The 18173-nt window shown below is 48.3% G+C and overlaps 1 protein-coding gene across 12 annotated transcripts in view; it reads left to right on the top strand.

Annotated features, from left to right (window-relative positions):
• NCKAP1L (NCK associated protein 1 like) overlaps nt 1-18173 on the top strand; it is a 102392-nt gene that overhangs the window by 44345 nt on the left and 39874 nt on the right. For all 12 annotated transcript variants that reach the window (XM_053291310.1, XM_053291313.1, XM_053291305.1 and 9 more), the window contains 13 exons: nt 35-167; nt 2939-3020; nt 4084-4142; nt 5316-5461; nt 6700-6832; nt 9601-9720; nt 11766-11905; nt 12516-12647; nt 13770-13988; nt 15288-15418; nt 15974-16071; nt 16689-16782; nt 17390-17472. In XM_053291310.1, the coding sequence (XP_053147285.1) occupies nt 35-167; nt 2939-3020; nt 4084-4142; nt 5316-5461; nt 6700-6832; nt 9601-9720; nt 11766-11905; nt 12516-12647; nt 13770-13988; nt 15288-15418; nt 15974-16071; nt 16689-16782; nt 17390-17472 (1570 nt within the window). The remainder of the gene's footprint in view (nt 1-34; nt 168-2938; nt 3021-4083; nt 4143-5315; nt 5462-6699; nt 6833-9600; nt 9721-11765; nt 11906-12515; nt 12648-13769; nt 13989-15287; nt 15419-15973; nt 16072-16688; nt 16783-17389; nt 17473-18173) is intronic.

The raw sequence follows: 18173 nt of genomic DNA, 5'->3' as shown, positions 1-18173 counted from the left end.
GTTTCATCCTGAGTTTCCTCGGTTTCTTCCGTAGTCACCTGGCTGAGCTGCTCTTTCTGATGGATAAGCTCCGTAATCTTCTTCGACGGTACCAAACCCTCATCCAGCGCTACCACGCTCAGTACTTATCACGTTTCGACGCCCTCGTGCTCAGTGACATCATCCAGGTATGGAACGCTACAAGGAAGAGCTGTGCCTGAGGGGAGGGTGTGCAGAGCTGCACAGGAGTCTCCACCTTCCCAGTTCCCATGGCCATCCTTGGGGGCTACGACTCTGGCTAGCAAAGGCCTGTAGTAGCGCGGGTTGCTCTGTTCATCTGCTGCCAGTGAATGGCAGCCCATTGGAGGTGGCAGGAGGACTGTGTTCCGTCCTCCTCGCATTGCTGGTGGTGAAAACTGCAGCGGTAGCACAGCTATGCTGTAGCCACACACATGTTTCTATTGGTGTTGGTTGTCGCATCACTGCAAGCCGCCGGCAGCTGTGTAGGCCAGTGGCATAGCGACGTGGGTGGCGGCCCTTGTCTCAATTATTTATTTATGTCTCTTAGTGCATTTATATACTGCCATAAACGAAAGGTCCCTGGCAGTTCACGGCGTAAAAGCTGTGTGACTGCCGCTCCAGCCGGTTGCTTCCTGCTGGTTTCTGTTCACTGCCATGACCATCTTACTTCCCTTTGCTGGCCACAGTGCAGTATAATGATGTCGCCGCCTGGCAAGAGCTCATCCCAGGGATAACAGGTGCCAGGCAGTGACGTCATTATACTGCAGCGTGGTCAGCAAAGGGAAGTAAGCTGGCTGCAGTAGTGGTTAGCGGAGGCCAGCAGTGGCTGGGCAGGTGGGGTCCTGTGGTGAATGGCGAGGCCTGCAGTGGTGCACTACCCCAGTGGTGCCCCCAGCAGCTCGTACACAGGGGTTCAATGGTAGATTTGCCCCTAGTGCAGAGAATCCTGCCACCCGACTTGCCGCTCCTTGCTTTTCGTCTCCCTGGGATGGCAGCTAGGAATTGCACAGACCTCATCCCCCTGCTACTCTCACATAGGACCCACATGAATAAATTCAATGTGTTTCCACTTGAGCTGTTTCATATGCTGTCCATTTAATACTCTAGTATAAATTTGATGTGTGGGAAGCAAGGCCGGGGGGACCTTCAGGTTTGAAAAGAACTTTTTCTTCTTTGTGAGGCCTGAATGAGGTCACTCAGTCATGACTTGATGATTTTCTTGGCCATGCACCATCCAGGCAGTCATTCCTAACTGAGTCACTTATGACTTCGAGAGTATTTGGTATTTTTGGCCTCCCTTCTGCTCCGACTTCTTGGTGGAGCTGCAGCTCTTCTTGCTCAGAAATCAAGCTGATCGTTCTTTGGTTAGTTAAGGCTGGCATACAGAGCAAGGATGCACCAGTGCAGTGTTCAGCTACCTGAACTTTTCAACTAGCTGCGCTGGTGAAGCAGGGAAGGGGCAATTTATGACACCCATCCTCCCCTTCTCCAGGAAGCCCCTCTGTGCCACCTGAAAATATGTCCCTGAGGGTTGTACAGCCCTTGGGGACATATTTTTGGGTGATGCAGAGGGCTTCCTGGGGAAGGGGGTCAAAAATGGCCTTTTCCCTGCTGCTGTTACTTAGGAAGTTTTGTTAGGCTTGCTTCACTGGTGCATCCTTGCTCCTTATGCCAGCCTTAGTTTTCTTCTTTTAGGTAAGCATCTAAAGGCACATCATTTTGAAGAGTTTTTGCTATTTAATTACTGCCTCAGGGACAGGTTCCCCCCATCCTGTGACTGTGACGGGAAGAAGGAAGGTCACTCCAGAGATATTCCAGGCCCCTTCACTTTTAAACTTAAGGTTTAAACAAAAACAAAAACAAAAAATCCTTTAGCACTTTTACTTGTGAAGACATAAAGGGGGAAAAAGTACAGGCAGTATTATTTCCTATAGTTCAGTAAAGAAAACCTGCTCCTGCCTTGCACTATTTTGGCCAATAATACCAAAGTCACTGGGATGACTGACAAGCTAGGGAATCAATGATGTCCTGTTTCACGTCCCTACATGGCATATATTGACCAATGAAAAAGATGGGGCAGGAATTCTGTACTTCCCTCCCATGTGAATTCTTGCCCTCATTTTGTTACAGTTGGCCTTGGCTGCATTTATCTTGCTAGAGGGCAGAAGCAGCAGTGGGGTTTGGAAACATATTGGCTTGCTTAACTGTGCCATTGGGACTCATACTGATGGAGGCATCCTTCAGATCAAGCCTGCTGGGGTCAGAACCATTGGAATGCCAACCCCTGTGCTCACCTAAGAGCCCCCCGGGCAGGATCAAAGTTGCTGGGAAGGGGCTGGGTGTGCAGCTGGGGGGGGGTAAAAAAGGAAACGCAGGAAAGATATTGCTATGGCAGTCTGGGTGAGGTTTGGTGGAAGGAGTTAGTTTTAGAAGCAACAGAGGGAATTAAGAGTGAAAGGAAAGGGAAGGATGCTGCTGTGGCACAACAGGGCAGAAGACACTTCGGAGGCCAGGAACTGGAGAAGGGGACAAGAGGGGCCCATTGGGATCCTTTCCTCGCCCTCAAGCTTTTTCTTTCTTTCATGGGTTGCCCCTCTACCCAAATAAAAATAAACATATTATCTATCTATCTATCTATCTATCTATCTATCTATCTATCTATCTATCTATCTATTTAAAATATTTATATACCGCCCAAAACCTATGTGTCTGGGCGGTGTACAACAAATGCACCTGAGGCAACACACCACATAAAACAAACAACACTCTTTATCAAATCCATGAAAATCCGGTAAAAATTATAGTGTGTGTAAATGTATATATGTATATGTATATTTGTGTGTGTGTGTGTATATATATATATATATATATATATATATATATATATATATATATATAAAGCCATCACCACGTCTCTAAACCCTTTTGTCTCTTGCAGGGCCTGACTGTGTGCCCTGAAGACGAATCAGTGATCATGTCATCCTTTGTGAGCTCGCTCTCGTCCCTAACCAACAAGCAAGGTAATTATTCTGTCAGCTGGAGGTTGCTCTGTGTGTGTGTATATGTATGTTTCAATGAAGAGACCTATTTAATCTTCTGTGTACAAGTGCAAACTCAAACTCAGGAGAGGAGAGCTGGTCTTGTGGTAGCAAGCATGACTTGTTCCCATAGCTAAGCAGGGTCTGCCCTGGTTGCATATGAATGGGAGACTTGATCTATGAGCACTGTAAGATATTCCCCTCAGGCGATGAAACCGCTCTGGGAAGAGCAGAAGGTTCCAAGTTCCCTCCTTGGCAGCATCTCCAAGATAGGGCTGAGAGAGATTCCTGCCTGCAACCTTGGGGAAGCCGCTTGCAGTCTGTGAAGACAATACTGAGCTAGATAGACCAATGGTCTGACTCAGTATATGGCAGTTTCCTATGTTCCTGTGTTCCAAATTGTGTCCCAAGCAAGGTTAAATTCTGCACTAGGAATAGATTATGCAAATTGCGCCTAGTTTGTTTTCTTGAGTGAGCAACTTGAAACAGGCAAGGAACACCGCCCTGTGACCCCAGGAAGCTTTGCTCAGGTCCTCTCTGGCTTCTGAGGCTGGACCACAGAGACTGGCGCCTTTTCAAAGGGCATGATGTATGGGCTTGGTGGGCTGCTGGTGGCCTGAGCCAGGACTGTGCAGCTTTGGCCCTCCTCCTCCAGCCGTTTTGCAACTACGGGGGCCGTTCAAAACTCTTAGCGCTGCTCCTTGCCACAGTGGCCAATAGCCAGGGATTATGGGAGTTATAGTCCAACGTCTGCAGGAGGGCCCCAGTGGCACAGCCCTGGCCTGAGCCATGCTGACTAGCCCTGATGGTAAGGCCAGGCTAGAATATGGGAACAGGAACAGAACCTGCTAGGTGCACATCGCAAGGCGACCAACATCTCTAGAGAAAGCTGTCCTCCTAAGGGAGACAGTTCTTCTGGGGGAGAGAGGTCTGTCTTCAGCTCATCTTGCTTTTTCTCATCGGTGAAGTGTAGCCTGTGAGAGAGCGAGAGCCCAGCAGCTCCTTCTGACTGTTGGGTCTCTCTGAATTCTTTTCTTCTCTGCAGTGGATGAGAAGAAGAAATTTGAATTCTCTGGGCTGCGACTGGATTGGTTCAGACTGCAGGTAAAGTCCCTTGCCAGGCTTCACTCCCTCCCCCTTTTCTCCCCCCGCCCCCGACCGAAACACACTGGCAGATATGATGCCCTGTGTGAAGTGAGGCCCCTTAACACCCTGCTTGGATTCTGCCAGCTGTCTGCTTGGCTGTGTAATCCATTGCAGCCTCCTCCACTGGCAGGCCTGGCACAAGCCCCCCCAGTGCCTGAGTGAAATGGTGAGCTGCTGCTGCTGCTGCCTCCTTTCCTCATGGCACACGGGGGCATTCCATGGACGAATGGTCCCCCACCCCTCTCCTGATCCTTCCACTGCCATGTCTCCTTACCTGTTGGCAACAACAGTTGTTGTGGCTACTGCTGCTTCTCTTTTGAAAAGGCAGAGAATGGAGTGGGAGAAGGAAGTATGTACGTACACACACACACACACACACACACACACACACACACACACACACACACCCTGCCAACATGTTCCTATTTTCCCATTCAGGGTGAATGAGAAAATAGGGACATGCCGGCAGGTAGGGGTGTGTGTGTGTGTGTGTTTGTGTACGAATGAGGAATGTGAAGAATTCGGACATAGCAAACCCTCTCTTGTAGTTCACACTGGTGAGGAAGAGGGTAAAGGCCCTTTGCTTATGTCTCTGCTGGCCTGGGAGTGCATCAGTGTTGCTGGCCCTTCAGCCTTTGCTGAGTTCAAAACGTGGCCCATGTTAGGTGCCAACCAGATTCCTATATTGCAGTGTCACTTTCATATGCCTGCTCATTGCTTTGCCTTTGAAGAGCACTCCACAACTTCCCTAGGTAGCTCTTCCATTGCTGAATGCTGCAGATCGAGTTAAGAAAATTCCCCTAATGGTTAGTCCAAGGGACAATTCACACTTGTATGTTCCCCCAGATGGACTGCCTCATCTGGTAGTAACTTGAATGTGTGTGAATGACCCATCACAGATGAATCATGTAGATCCAGTGACCTCTGATAACAGTATTAAGTTGACACGTTCTTTTGGGAATCATCAACTGATGTTCTTTTGGGAATCATCAACTGATGCATGTGAATTGACCCTAAGTCTATCCACCGTCTCTAGTTTAGAGGTGCCTTGTCTTATTCTAAGTATTTAGATTGTTGTGTCAGCCAGAAGGAGTTCTTTCTCCCAAGCAGTTGCCATTTCCCTCCCATCAGGCATACACCAGTGTCGCCAAGGCCCCCATGCAATTGCGGGAGAATCATGACGTTGCCAAAGTGATGAACCTCATTGTCTTTCACACGAAGATGCTGGACTCTGTGGAGGAGTTGCTGGTGGAGACGTCTGACCTCTCCATATTTTGGTAGGCATTTGAGATGGCGGAAGGCAGTGTAGAGCGTAGAGCAGATTTAGGACAAGCAAGAAGCCTGTCTGATATCAGAAGAACATGGGCACCTTGGCAGGATTGGGATGGAATGTGCAGTGTAGTAGCCAAATCGTCTCAGCAGAATTTCATGAAGGTGTTTTAATTTGCATGCCTTGCATGTTTTGCCTAGTTGTCTAATTTGGTTTTGTGAGTTTACTGTACAAAATTTGGAAATATTTTTTAAAGGGAAGACTGGAAAGGAGGTCTTCTGTAAGCCAAGGCTCTAATCAAAGTTTGATAGAAGTCTGGTGCCAGTACCTAGAACCATTCTGGCTGCAGTGCCACATTTTCCCCTTGCTTGGATTTCACTCAGTAGGTGATGAGCTGGTCCTCTGAGTCATTCGTGATGGGCATGGGGCTGTAGCTCAGTGGCAGAGCATCTGCTTAGCACCCAGAATGTCCCAGGCAATGTTCTCTCTAATTTTTTTCACCCATGTGTGGGATGAGTTTTGTTCTGGACGGCAGTGTGTGCACATGTGCATTCAGAGTGGGGCCTTCCTGATTCAATCTGAGCAGGATCTAAAATTAACTGAGCGGACGTTAGAAAACTTGTTTGTGTGCGCTTGCCTTAGAGGGAACACTGGTCCCAGGTTCACTCCCTAGCAGCATCTCCAGGTAGAATTGGGAGAGACTCCTCCCTGAAAGCTTGGAGAGCCACTGCCAGTCAGTTTAGACAGTACTGAGCTAGATGGACCAATAGCCTGACTCGGTGTAAGGCAGTTTCCCAGGGTGTAGCTAGGGGAGAAGGGGCCCATGTTCACCCCTCTCTCTGGTGGCCCCTCAGCATGAGGGAGATAATGAAGAAAATAGGGAAGGATGGATGGAGCGGGGGGCCCCTCAGGATCTGGGGGCCTGGGTTCTTTGAACCCTTTCTCTCAATGATAGCTACACCCCTGGAGCTCCCTGTATTCCTGTGTTTCTTCCTGTTCATTGTGAGAACACACTGCAGCTTGACATCCCATTCAAAGCTCCCCCATATTAGCTGAGCAGACGGCACAGCTGCGGAAGATGTCTGTCTAAAGTTTGATTTAAGATACCCACTCCCGGTTGGAGTAGCTTAGGCGGGATGAACCAGTGGGCTGACCAAGGAAGTTCATTTCAGCTTTCATCAATACACAGCAGCACATGTTTGCAGCTGGTCATCGTTGTTCCTGATGTCTCCGTTCCTTTGACAGCTTCTATGTGCGCCTCATGGAGAAACTCTTTGCGGCTACCATGGATGAGCCCTCCATGTTGCGCTACTCTATTGCTTTCCCACTTCTGTGTGCCGACTTCAGCCACGCCAACCATCCTTTGTGCCCGGAGGAGGTGTGTATCCACTTGACCATAATGGGGAAGAGGTGAAGAAGCTGCTGGAGCTTTGGAGGGACACCACTGCCCACTGAAATCGCAGGAGGTGCCCTTCCTGAGTTTGCTGTCAAGGCTCCATGTACTGAACCTTCAAATTCTGCAACCAGAACAATAGAATTCCGTATAGACTACTGTATGCAAGTCAACCAAATGGGCACAATTTCTTTTGTTTTTCAAGCAAGTGTTTTGCGTTGGTTAAAAAAAAAAGATGATTGTTTTTGCATAATACAGTCTGGTTTTGCTAGTCACAAGGCGGGAAAGGAGCTATGCAGGGCACTAAAGTTCTACTTTCTGAATACTGGGGGTGGGGGGGGGATGCTTAGCCACTCTGGCTCCTGAGATTTCAGTGCATTCTTTCAAGTCTATCTTAGCTGCCTTAAAGGCAGAAAGGTAAGAAATAAATAAACCTAAAATCCTCCAGAAACAGAAGCCTTTACCCATTCTGCTAGTTCCATAGCAGCTGTGGCCCTTAATGCAGCCGCAGAGTATTCAGCATTCAGCAACATTCACCTGCACTTCAGTGCTGTTTAATGAACAAAAGAAGGAAAACTGGTGGATAGTCTGTTAATTGATCTGGAAGAAATGTGAAGGGTTCATTGATGCACTTTAAAGGCAAACTAGATGTGACCTTACATATGCTATTATCACGTTGATTGATTGATTGATTGATTGATTGATTAAGTGCCGTCAAGTCGGTGTTGACTCTTAGCAACCACATAGATAGGTTCTCATCACATTAGCAATAGCAATAGCAATAGCACTTACATTTATATACCGCTCTATAGCCGGAGCTCTCTAAGCGGTTTACAATGATTTAGCATATTGCCCCCCAACATTCTGGGTACTTACTTAAAAATAGCAGCCCCCACCTGGATCAGGATCATGGCATGTAAGTAAGGGGTGTTTAATTTTTTGGACAGGTTCACACGATCTGCTGGTAAGTAAGTAGGAGGGAACTGGTGGTTCTGAGGGAGTGCGGGCTCCCGGTGGGTATGTCGTCTGGCATTGCCCACTCCCAGTTCCTGAGACTTCGGCTCAGTTTTTGCCCAACATTCACCCAACTTCCATAATCAAAATTTAAATCAGGCAGAGAATGTTGAGCAAAAGTTGGATGGAGGACTCAGTGGGAGGTTTCAGACATGCCTGCCGAGAGTGTACACTCCACAGGAACCACTGGTTTCCTCCTACTTACTTGCTGGCAGATTGTGTGAACCCGCCCTTTAATTATGTGGCATTTTCTCATCAAAAATCCACCCCCTCCCATGAAGCTATGGATCTCTGATAGTACTATTGCAGCATATGACATATGACACCATTGGGGTCAAATAGTGGAAAATGGCATGGAAGTGTTAAACACCCTCCTGCCTCCACACCTCTCAGATTGGTGCTCCGTGTAGGGTTGCCATATTCTGCCTTTCCAAATCTGGGTGCCTAATTTGCACATTATGTAAACTGGCTTGAAAATAATTCTTGAGCAGAATAGTGACTTCACGTTTTGCTCCATAACTCCACTTCCACAAGGACTAAAGCTTAGCTTAAGAAAGAAAGAAAGAAAGAAAGAAAGAAAGAAAGAAAGAAAGAAAGAAAGAAAGCTGAAATCCAGGCGAATCTGGGTGGGCTAAGCAATCTGGCTGAGATGCTTAAAATCTGGGTGAAACCCAGAATTTCGGAGGGCATGGCATCTCTAGCTCCGTGTGGCTGCTGTTTTAAAGTGAAAATAAGCCCCAGACCACACAACGATGCATTTAATGATGCGTCTACTTTGGCCCTTAGTGGTCACTGGGCAAGTATTGTCCCACAGTATAGCAAAGATAAATGGATAGTTGTATTTTAGCACACAGACTAATTATTACTAATATGGAGCCTTCACCAGCCTTAACCTGGCCCTGCGTATTATACTTCCCGGCCGCGTTGCTCACTGGCTTGGCCTGCCCTTGAGCATTGAACAGCATCTTGATGTGCAGAAATAAGCAGGTGAAGCGTTTTCATGGGATGGAGAGGAGCATCATCATGCCCTGTTGACATCTGCCCATCAAGCGGCTTTTCCCGGCACAGCTGCTGGAGCCGGCTGAGAAGCCAGCAGCCCTACCATGAGGTCTGTCAGGCAAAGCAAAATGCTTTGCTCAGGATTTAGATATCCAGGGAATGGGCACCTTGAATTACCCCATGTGACTGGGTGGTTACTGCTTAACGTTTTTGCTGCCAAAAGCCTGGCCTGAGTAGTTCATAGATGGCAGCTGTCTTCCCCTTGGCACCCAGGAAACCTACCCCTTGCACCCAGTGGTGGCTCAAGACTGTTGTGCATCTGAGGCAGCAGGGCCCCAAATGCAGCCTCCGCCCCCCCCCCCCCGCTTGTGGGAACCCTTTCCCTTTATTTGAAAACGGGCAGGAGGGCATTTTGCTAGCTCATTGGTGCCCCAGCAGTAATGTGGTGCCTGAGGCGACGGCCTTGCCTCATGGAAGGGCTGCGCCTGCTTGCACCCATGTCCCTCAAAGGACCCAACCACTGCACTGTTCGTCTGCTTGTCGGAGCTCGGCCCAGTGGGAGGCTGCTGCAAAAGCCAGCCTTTGGAAGCTCCCTTCTTGGCCCTGGTTGGCAACAATGGACCAGAAGAGGGCCCACTCCTCCGAGAAGGGGAGGAGCGGAGGCACGTGGCAAGGGTGGCACATGGGCCTGGTAGGGAGGCCGCCAGCCTCTCAGGTGCCTCTTCCTTTCTCCTCCCCAGTATCCTCACCTGCGCAGCTGTGCCTTGGGGCTGTGCAACACCTTCCTGGAAGAGATGGCCCGGCAGACGTGTGTCTGCATCCTGGACGCTTCTGCCGAACAGGGCAAACTGAGCGAGCAGGTAGGAAGCCAAGAGCTTTGGGGACACGGGGAGGTCTTGTGGTAGGGAGCAGGAACGGTCTCCTTTGCTGCGCAGGGTCGGTTCTGGCTTGTCTCTGGATGGGTGACTGCACATGAGTGCTGTCTGCTGTAAGAGACTCCCCTGAAGGGTTGGGGCTGCAGCTCAATGGCAGAGCATGTGCTCTGCCCGCAGAAGGTCCCAGGTCCAGTCCTTGGCGTCTCCAGGTAGGACTGGGAAGAAGGACCTGCCTATCTGAAACCTTGGAGAGCTGCTACCAGTCACCGTAGACCGTACTGAGCTAGATGGACCAAGGGTCTGACTTGGTATAAGGCACCTTCCTGTATTCCTATGAGTGGGCATTGGACTGTCACCTTCCCTTAAGACTGGTAAGAAGTAGGTCGAGAAAGAGGCAGGGTCCCAGTGGAATTCAGTGCCATTCCCCATGTGGTTGGTAGCTCTATAGTGACGAAACTAGCGCTGTGGGGTGAACCCATGGAAAAGGGGCTTCCCCTCTGCTGCTGTGTCCTCTAAAGGGCACCCCAGCTCCTTACACCAAGCAGTCCCCAGGCACTGAGTCAGAGGTTCCCAGCCTGGGGCCCCTCAGTGGTGTTGGACTACAACTCCCATCATCCCCATGATGAGAATTATAGTCCATCAGCACTGGGGGGGACGACCCGAGGCTGGGGGCCTCTGGGCCTTTCAGAAATAAACAATTTATGTGCACAGAGAGGAGGAGTTTCTGAGCAATTCCATAATACGAAGACTCTGTGTGTGTGTGTGTGTGTGTGTGCGCGCACACACACACACACACCACTTTTCAACCAAAGTTCCCAAAGTGGTCTGATTAAGTGCCGTCAAGTCGGTGTTGACTCTTAGCGACCACACAGATAGATTCTCTCCAGGATGATGTGTCTTCAACTTGGCTTTTAAGGTCTCTCAATGGTGCATTCATTGCTGTTGTAATCGAGTCCATCCACCTTTGTGCTGGCCATCGTCTTCTTTTTCCTTCAACCAGCATTATGGATTCTCAAGGGAGCTGGGTCATAAGAACATAAGAACAGCCTTGCTTGATCAGGCCCAAGGATGCCCATCTAGTCCAGCATCCTGTTTTGCACAGTGGCCAACCAGATACCACATGAAGCCACAGGCAGGAGTTGAGGACATGCCCTCACTCCTGCTGTTACTCCCCTGCAACTGGTCTTCGCATAATGTGTCCAAAGTATGATAGTTAGCGCCTGGTCATTTGTGCCTCAAGTGAAAATTCTGGATTGACTTGTTCTATGATCCATTTGTTTGTTTTCCTGGCTGGCCATGGTATCCTCAAAAGTCTTCTCCAGCACCAACATTAAAAAGCATCCATACTTTCTCTATCTTGCTTCTTCAAAGTCCAGCTTTCACATCCATAGAGTGTCACGGAGAAAACCATTGTCCGAACGATTCTCAGTGTCTTCATTATCAGTTCTGAGGCTGATTGCTGAAACCGTTGTCATTAGTTTAGTCTTCATAGATATAAAAAAATAAAATGGCTCCCTGTCCCCAAAGGGCTCACAGTCTAAAAAAGAAACATAAGATAGACGCCAGCAACATAAAGAAGAAACATAAGAGAGACACTGGAGGGATGCTGTGCTGGGGATGGATAGGGCCAGTTGCTCTCCCCCTGCTAAATAAAGAGAACCGGGACTTTTAAAAGGTGCCTCTTTGCTCACTTAGCAGGGGTGGATCACCCAGAAGCTTGTGCCTACCTGCAGCATCAAACTGGATGCCCCAAACACAAGAGATAGCAATTGGGTGTGGGGGGGGCACTTAAAGGGTGGCTCATAGTGATTGCTTTTCATAGCTATGCACCTTCTGTGGTTGGCTTGGGTTCAGAGAACTGACGCATCCACCTGGTTTTCTGTGCCTGGCTGCTCAAGCAATGCTTGTCCCTGAAATTATTCTCTCCCATTTCTCACTCCAACTGCCCCCCCCGTCACACGTCCCATTGTGCTTTGTGACAGATCCTGTTTAACATCCGTATAATGTTCTCACATATCTCGCTCCACCAGCTTTTGCCCAAGCATTGTGCTGCCACCATCAGCAAGGCCCGGAACAAGAGAACTCAGAAAGCAACATCCAAGAAAGGGGAGCCAGAGAGGGACAAGCCTGGTGCGGAGAGCCACCGGAAAGACCGCAGCGTGGTCACCAAGTAAGACTGCACGGCATGGTGATGACAGCATTGGCTAAGATACTTCACACCCCTGGGGTTGAACTGATGACCTTTTGGGTCCCTTTTTAATTTTATTTTTTGTTACATTTTTAAACCACCTTTCATTTAACTAACAAACAAAAATACCAACCCAGAGTGGTGAGACGAGTCCCTTTGAGACTATTCACATGTTATGTTCAATGCATATATAACCTGTGTGCAGTGTATGCACGTGCAGAGCTGAACACATGTACAGTTATTCATTCTTCATGTTCAATGCATGTACAGTAGTATACCTCCTCTCTGTAGTATGTACAGATCTATACACTTTGTGCAGTTATTCACAATGTGCACACAGTAGTGTATTTGCTATTTGTGCTGTGTTTGAGGGGACCTGTACCTAAGCTCTCTTTTAAAATATGCACATGTGCAGTCATTTCCACAGAAAACGTACATGTTCAGACACCTGTATACACGTACAACTTCTGGCTTCTAGAACTGGGTGTACCGAGCTATTGCCTGCATTTCTGCGCTTTTCTTCTTCCCAGAAACCAGTCAGTATTAATGGCTCTGACTCACCATTTTTCTTCTCCTCCTCCTTCCTCCTCAGTATGGACAAGCTGCACCTGACGCTGACTGAGCTTTGCTGGAGCTTTAATCACCTGACGAGTTTTGTTGTCTTTGAGCATACTGTGACTCCAGTAGAGTACCTCAGCAGCCAGTTGGAGACACGTCTCAGCAGGTAAAGGAAGAGAGAGATGTGGCAGGAAACGATGTGGCGGTATTGACAATGAATCTCTCCTAGACAGAAGCTATAGTGGGGGCACAACAGCTACTCCCTTTGCCCAGAAGTGCTAGAGACCCAGGGCAAGCAGGGAAGTCCATATGACTGGAGGGACATAGCAAGCCCCTGCCACCTTTAAAAGTGGACTCCTAATTACATTGAAGGGCAGACATTCTCCCTTCCTTCAATTGCTAGTGCTGTCACTTGTCCCCTTGATTGGGACTACTGTTGCTGTACAGATCTCCCACCACACACAGGCTGATCACTGATCAATGCCCCAAACCTGTAGGTAGAATCCCCAAGCAAAAGCCATTGTTTATTTTATTTTATTTCTCTATCACACTTGTACACCGCCCCAAACTTTCATCTCTGGGCAGTTAACAATAGCATAAAACAAGTTAAAATATATACAAAAACTTAAAACAATTTTAACAATTTAAAAATCATCCACAAATTAAAACCTTAAAATTTCCCAATACAGCTGGGAATTCTGGGAATTGCAGTCAACATCATCTGGGAATCCCTGTTAGAGGGGACACCGGGTGTGACCCATATTCCTCTGTCTGGAACATGAACTGGTCGTCATTCCTTAGCCCCATTCAGAGGCTTTCCTTCCCAAACCGCTCATGGTTACAGGTCCAAAAGCAGATAGGAAGTCCCGCCCCAGGCTGCTAATCATGAAGGTGCCTTCCCTCGCAGTTATAGTGAGCCCCTCTGCAGTTGACAATTGCTGTAACCATGAGTGGCTGAGGAGAGGGAGTGAGTGGCAGCTCTGGGGTGGGTTTTCCTACCTGCTTTTGGAGATGTAACAATGAGCGGTTGGGGGAGGAAAGCGTCTGAATGAGACTCTTGTTAAGAAAGCGTCTTAGTTGTGCAACACAACATTGTATTAGGAAACTGTGTGGGAATGCTAATTAGTGAATGTTGACAGCTTGACATTAATTAATTGGCACTTACCCACCCATAGTCTGTAGTGTGTGCTTTTGCTGAAGTGTGTGCTTTGGATTTCTTTTTCTTTTTTCCTTTCCTTTTTGGCTGGAGCACCACTACTCGCCGCTCACTCTTCCCCGCCTCCCCCAGGTCCCTGGTGCGGCTGGCACAGCCAAACCCAAATTCTCCGGAGTTGGCACGCCCCTCCGAAGTGCTGGCGGGCGTTCAGGCCTATTCGACCTTTCTGGTGTCACTGATGCATCGTGTTGGGCTGGACACCGGGCGTGTCCTCCGTAGTGTGCTTCTGCAGCAGACACAGTCGCGAGATGCCAATGGGGAACCGACCCTCACAACCCTCTATACTAACTGGTACGTGGCAGGACATGGTGAGGGTGGAACGGGGGCAGGGGTGATCAGGGCAGGGTTCCTGGGGCACTGTACCACTGTGGGAGGCAGGATGTAGTTGTGCCAAGGCTCATCAGGTTTGGCTCCAGTACCTATTTTCAGTGCCACAGCTCAGCCCTGGAATATTTGTGGTGGTAAATATTTCTTCATTTTAAAAAGAAAGTGGAGGTTCTTAAGGAGTTGAATTTTTCACCCACTCTGAAGTAATGCACTTATTTATGAATTAAAAGATGTCCTCTGCTTTTCTCCAAGGCTTCTAGGTAGCAAGCAACATGCGTTAAAAGAATAAAATACAACTGCATTAATAAGAAACTCGTATTTAAATGATAATAATAATAATAATATAAATAAACTAACAACCTTTATTTGTTAGCTGCTTCATAACAAACTGTTCTCTGGGCGGCTCATAACACAGCATTAAAACATGAAATAAAAACACATAACTCATTAAATCATAACAGACCAAAATGGGGGGAAATACAAAATACAATCTAAAGCAATTTATAAGCTCTTTTAAAATCAGTTAAAAATCATATTTGAGAGTCAACATTTAAAAGGCCTTGTAACAAAATGGTTTTTACTTGGCGTCTAAAAGAACAGTGGTGAAGCCAGGCAAACATCACTGCGGCGGCTATTCCATAAATGGGATGCAGCCATCGAAAACATAATCATGGTTCAACCATGTTTTAAACCAAACATAGCAGCACAGCAGTAAAACTTGCAGAAAAAAACCAACAATAAAATCAAAGCGGATGGACAAAGGCCACTTTGTGAGATGGCAAAATATATAATGAGATGGGGTTAAGCTGAATCCCCAGTGTGAGAGCATTCCAAAGGGTGGGGGGCACCACTGAGAATGCCTTGTCCCATGTGACCACCAGATGGACCGCCAAAGGGGATGATATATGCAGAATACTGTGTATACCCACACAGTATCTTCACAGAAATACAAAATTTATGCAGACCCGTAATGGAGAAGACAATATGCTGGGGAAGTAGCATTTGGTTGTGCTTAGAGCTTAATACATTGTCACTTTGTTCTTTTAGACACCAGATGAAGACCTTTTTGTTCATTCAGGCTTTTAAAATTGATTTAAAAGTGTTTTAAACATGTTTTGTACTGTATTTTGTACTTTAAAAAAATTGTGTTGTAATTTGTGTTTTTCATGTTGTGTTGTGAAGCCGCCCAGAGAACAATTTGTTATGGGGTGGCTAACAATTAAAGAAGATGATGACGACATTTCCTTTGCGTCCTCTTCCCAGGTACCTGGAATCCCTTTTGCGCCAAGCAAGCGTGGGCTCCATTGTCCTTTCACCAGCCATGAAGGCCTTTGTCAGCATACCCAAAGAGGGAGAGCAGACTTTCAGTGCTGAAGAGTTTTCTGATGTCTCAGGTAAATGCTGATATACCAAGAGCCCCTAGGACTGAGTTGTAATAGGGGCTCGATCTGAATTTGGCCCGTGTTCTCAGGAGCTAAACTGATGGGCAGACATTTGCCAGGATGGTCAAAACCTTGTTTCCCAGCAGAACCTATGGAATCCCCAAGCCTGACTGGGCTCAGGTGAATTTGGAGTAATGTAGATGGCAGCTGATGTTGAACCCTGAAGAGCTGGTTCATAGTAAGGTGCAAAGGAGCAGACAGAGGAGGATGAGAGCTGGACTCGGGACGTCAGGTCAAGCAGAGCTGGCTGGCTGTGGCCACCAACTTAGTATTCAAGATGGGATTTGAACCTGCCCTGAAAGACTGTCAGCCAGTCCGAAGACTGGGGATTCTCTATGGCTCCTCACCCATCAGGTTTGACAGCCAGTAAGAGCCAGTGAGGAAACCCTGAAGAAGGCAGAGACGGGCAGGTCAAGCCAGGTCCTTGTTAGCCCTCTGTTTCTGCAGCTGGCCCCACTAGACTGCAAACCTGTTTTAATGACAGCCCACTTTCCCCTCCCTGTGCAGAAATGCGAGCATTGGCTGAGCTTCTCGGTCCCTACGGAATGAAGTTCCTAAGTGATAACCTCATGTGGCATGTCTCCTCGCAGATGGTGGAGCTGAAGGTACGAAGCCGAGAGGGGAGGGTAACATGTGAGGACTTCCAGCTTGCAACGTGCACCTGCTGCGCAAGAGCAGAGCTTGCGACAACTTCGGCCCTCCTGCAGATATCGGACTACAACTCCCATCGTCCCTGACAATTGGCCACTGTGGGTGGGGATGAGGGGAGTTGCAGTCCAACAACGGCTGGTGGGTTGAAGTTGGGCAGCCCTGGATTGGAGTCACTACTTTGGGCAGGAGGTCGGGATCATCATCTCTGCTCCTGGCTGGGGAGTACTGGGGGCTACCGCGCTGATAGCCTCATGCTTCCTCTCCCCTGGGCTTGCTGCTGGAAAGGCACGGCTGCCTCCTGCCTCCCTAGCTGGCCTGCTACTCCCTCCGTGGTCCCCCTGCCCTTGTTCCAGCCCCTGTCTCCTTGGACTTCTTCTGCCAGCATAGACCTTGTTCTTGCATTCCAGGGTCTCACTGCACTGGAGGAACCCTCACACCTCCAGGTTATGCATAGCTTCAGGGACAAGGAGGGTGCTGGACTGGTTGTGTCAATGACGGACCCATCAAGTCAGCATCAGTATGTTGCATTTCCAAGGTCTCCATATGATATAGCCACTTTCCCCTCTTCTAGAAACTGGTGGTTGAGAACATGGATGTGCTGGTTCAGATCCGATCTAACTTCTACCAGCCAGAGCAGATGGCAGCGCTAATGCCCCGTCTATCAGGTAAGTGCCAGGCAAGGCTTCTGCAGAGCCTCGGTTTTTCCATTCTTTGCTCCCAGAAGCTACCCGAACCACCCATTGGTGGGTCTAGGTTTGGAGTGAGAGGTTTTGCCAACCAGCAAAGCATTTGAGGAATGCCAGCTCATGTTTGTGTGTGGAAAATTCTATTAAATCCTCCAGAGCAGGCAACACTGTATGGATTCCAGTGGTTGCTGTGCCCAAAGAACCAAAAAATGCAACTGTATTGCACATTATTATTATTTATTTTTTACATTTATATCCCGCTCTTCCTCCAAGGAGCCCAGAGCGGTATACTACACACTTGAGTTTCTCTTTCACAACAACCCTGTGAAGTAGGCTAGGCTGAGAGAGAAGTGACTGGCCCACAGTCACCCAGCTAGTTTCATGGCTGAATGGGATGTGAACTCGGGTCTCCCCTGTCCCAGTCCAGCACTCTAACCACTACACCACGCTGGCTCCACATCACAGTTTCTTTCTGTCAAATGTGGGTGAGGCGATGCTGTTTTCTCAGAAATAACACTCCTTGTTCTGTACATTGAGTTGTGTGGCTCCTAGAAAACCGGGACCCATCTCTCTGTGCTTTCCCTAGCCACAGAAAATGTGCTGAAGAGAATGACCATCATTGGGGAGATTCTCTGGTTCCGGTCCATGGCCCAGGAGGGCCTTCGAGAGGTGAGCAGCTGCCAATCTGTGTGTGCCAGCTACCCTCAAAACAAATGCATTCTGGGCTTTTCCAGACGGCTGTTTACCTTCAGGTTTTTTTCCAGCTTCTTCAGTACTTACTGATGGGCTTTCTTGCAGGACCCAGCCCCATATATCCTCTTCTTCCTCCTTGTAAGTTTTGGTTCTGTGTTCAGATATTAAGCACCACCTTAGTTACAGCCCCATCTGCTGGCCAGCGCTTGCTTTCCCATCTCTTTTCATGCCTACTTTAAAGTAGTCATGAAAAAATGGAAAGTAAGCCCTGGCTGGCAGGTAGCACTGTAAAACTAGCCCTATGACCCTGCTCAGCGTTTGACCACAGAAGCAAAATGTACAAGGAGGAAGAGCAGGATTCTTTAGAAGGCCCCACACTCGGGATCCTGCAAGAAAGTAAGTGCTGTGGAAGCTGGAAAAAATGCAAGATAGGAACATAGGAAGCTGCCATATACTGAGTTAGACCATTGGTCTATCTAGCTCAGTATTGTCTTCACAGACTGGCAGCGGCTTCTCCAAGGTTGCAGGCAGGAATCTCTCTCAGCTCTATCTTGGAGATGCTGCCAGGGAGGGAGCTTGGAACCTTCTGCTCTTCCCAGAGCGGCTTCATCCCCTGAGGGGAATATCTTACAGTGCTCACACTTCTTATCTCCCATCCAAATGCAACCAGGGCAGGC

This window comes from Hemicordylus capensis, chromosome 2 (assembly GCF_027244095.1).
Source record: "Hemicordylus capensis ecotype Gifberg chromosome 2, rHemCap1.1.pri, whole genome shotgun sequence".
Lineage (NCBI taxonomy): Eukaryota > Metazoa > Chordata > Lepidosauria > Squamata > Cordylidae > Hemicordylus > Hemicordylus capensis.
The sequence above is the reverse complement of the archived record's forward strand: the minus strand, read 5'-3'. Positions and strand labels throughout refer to the sequence as shown.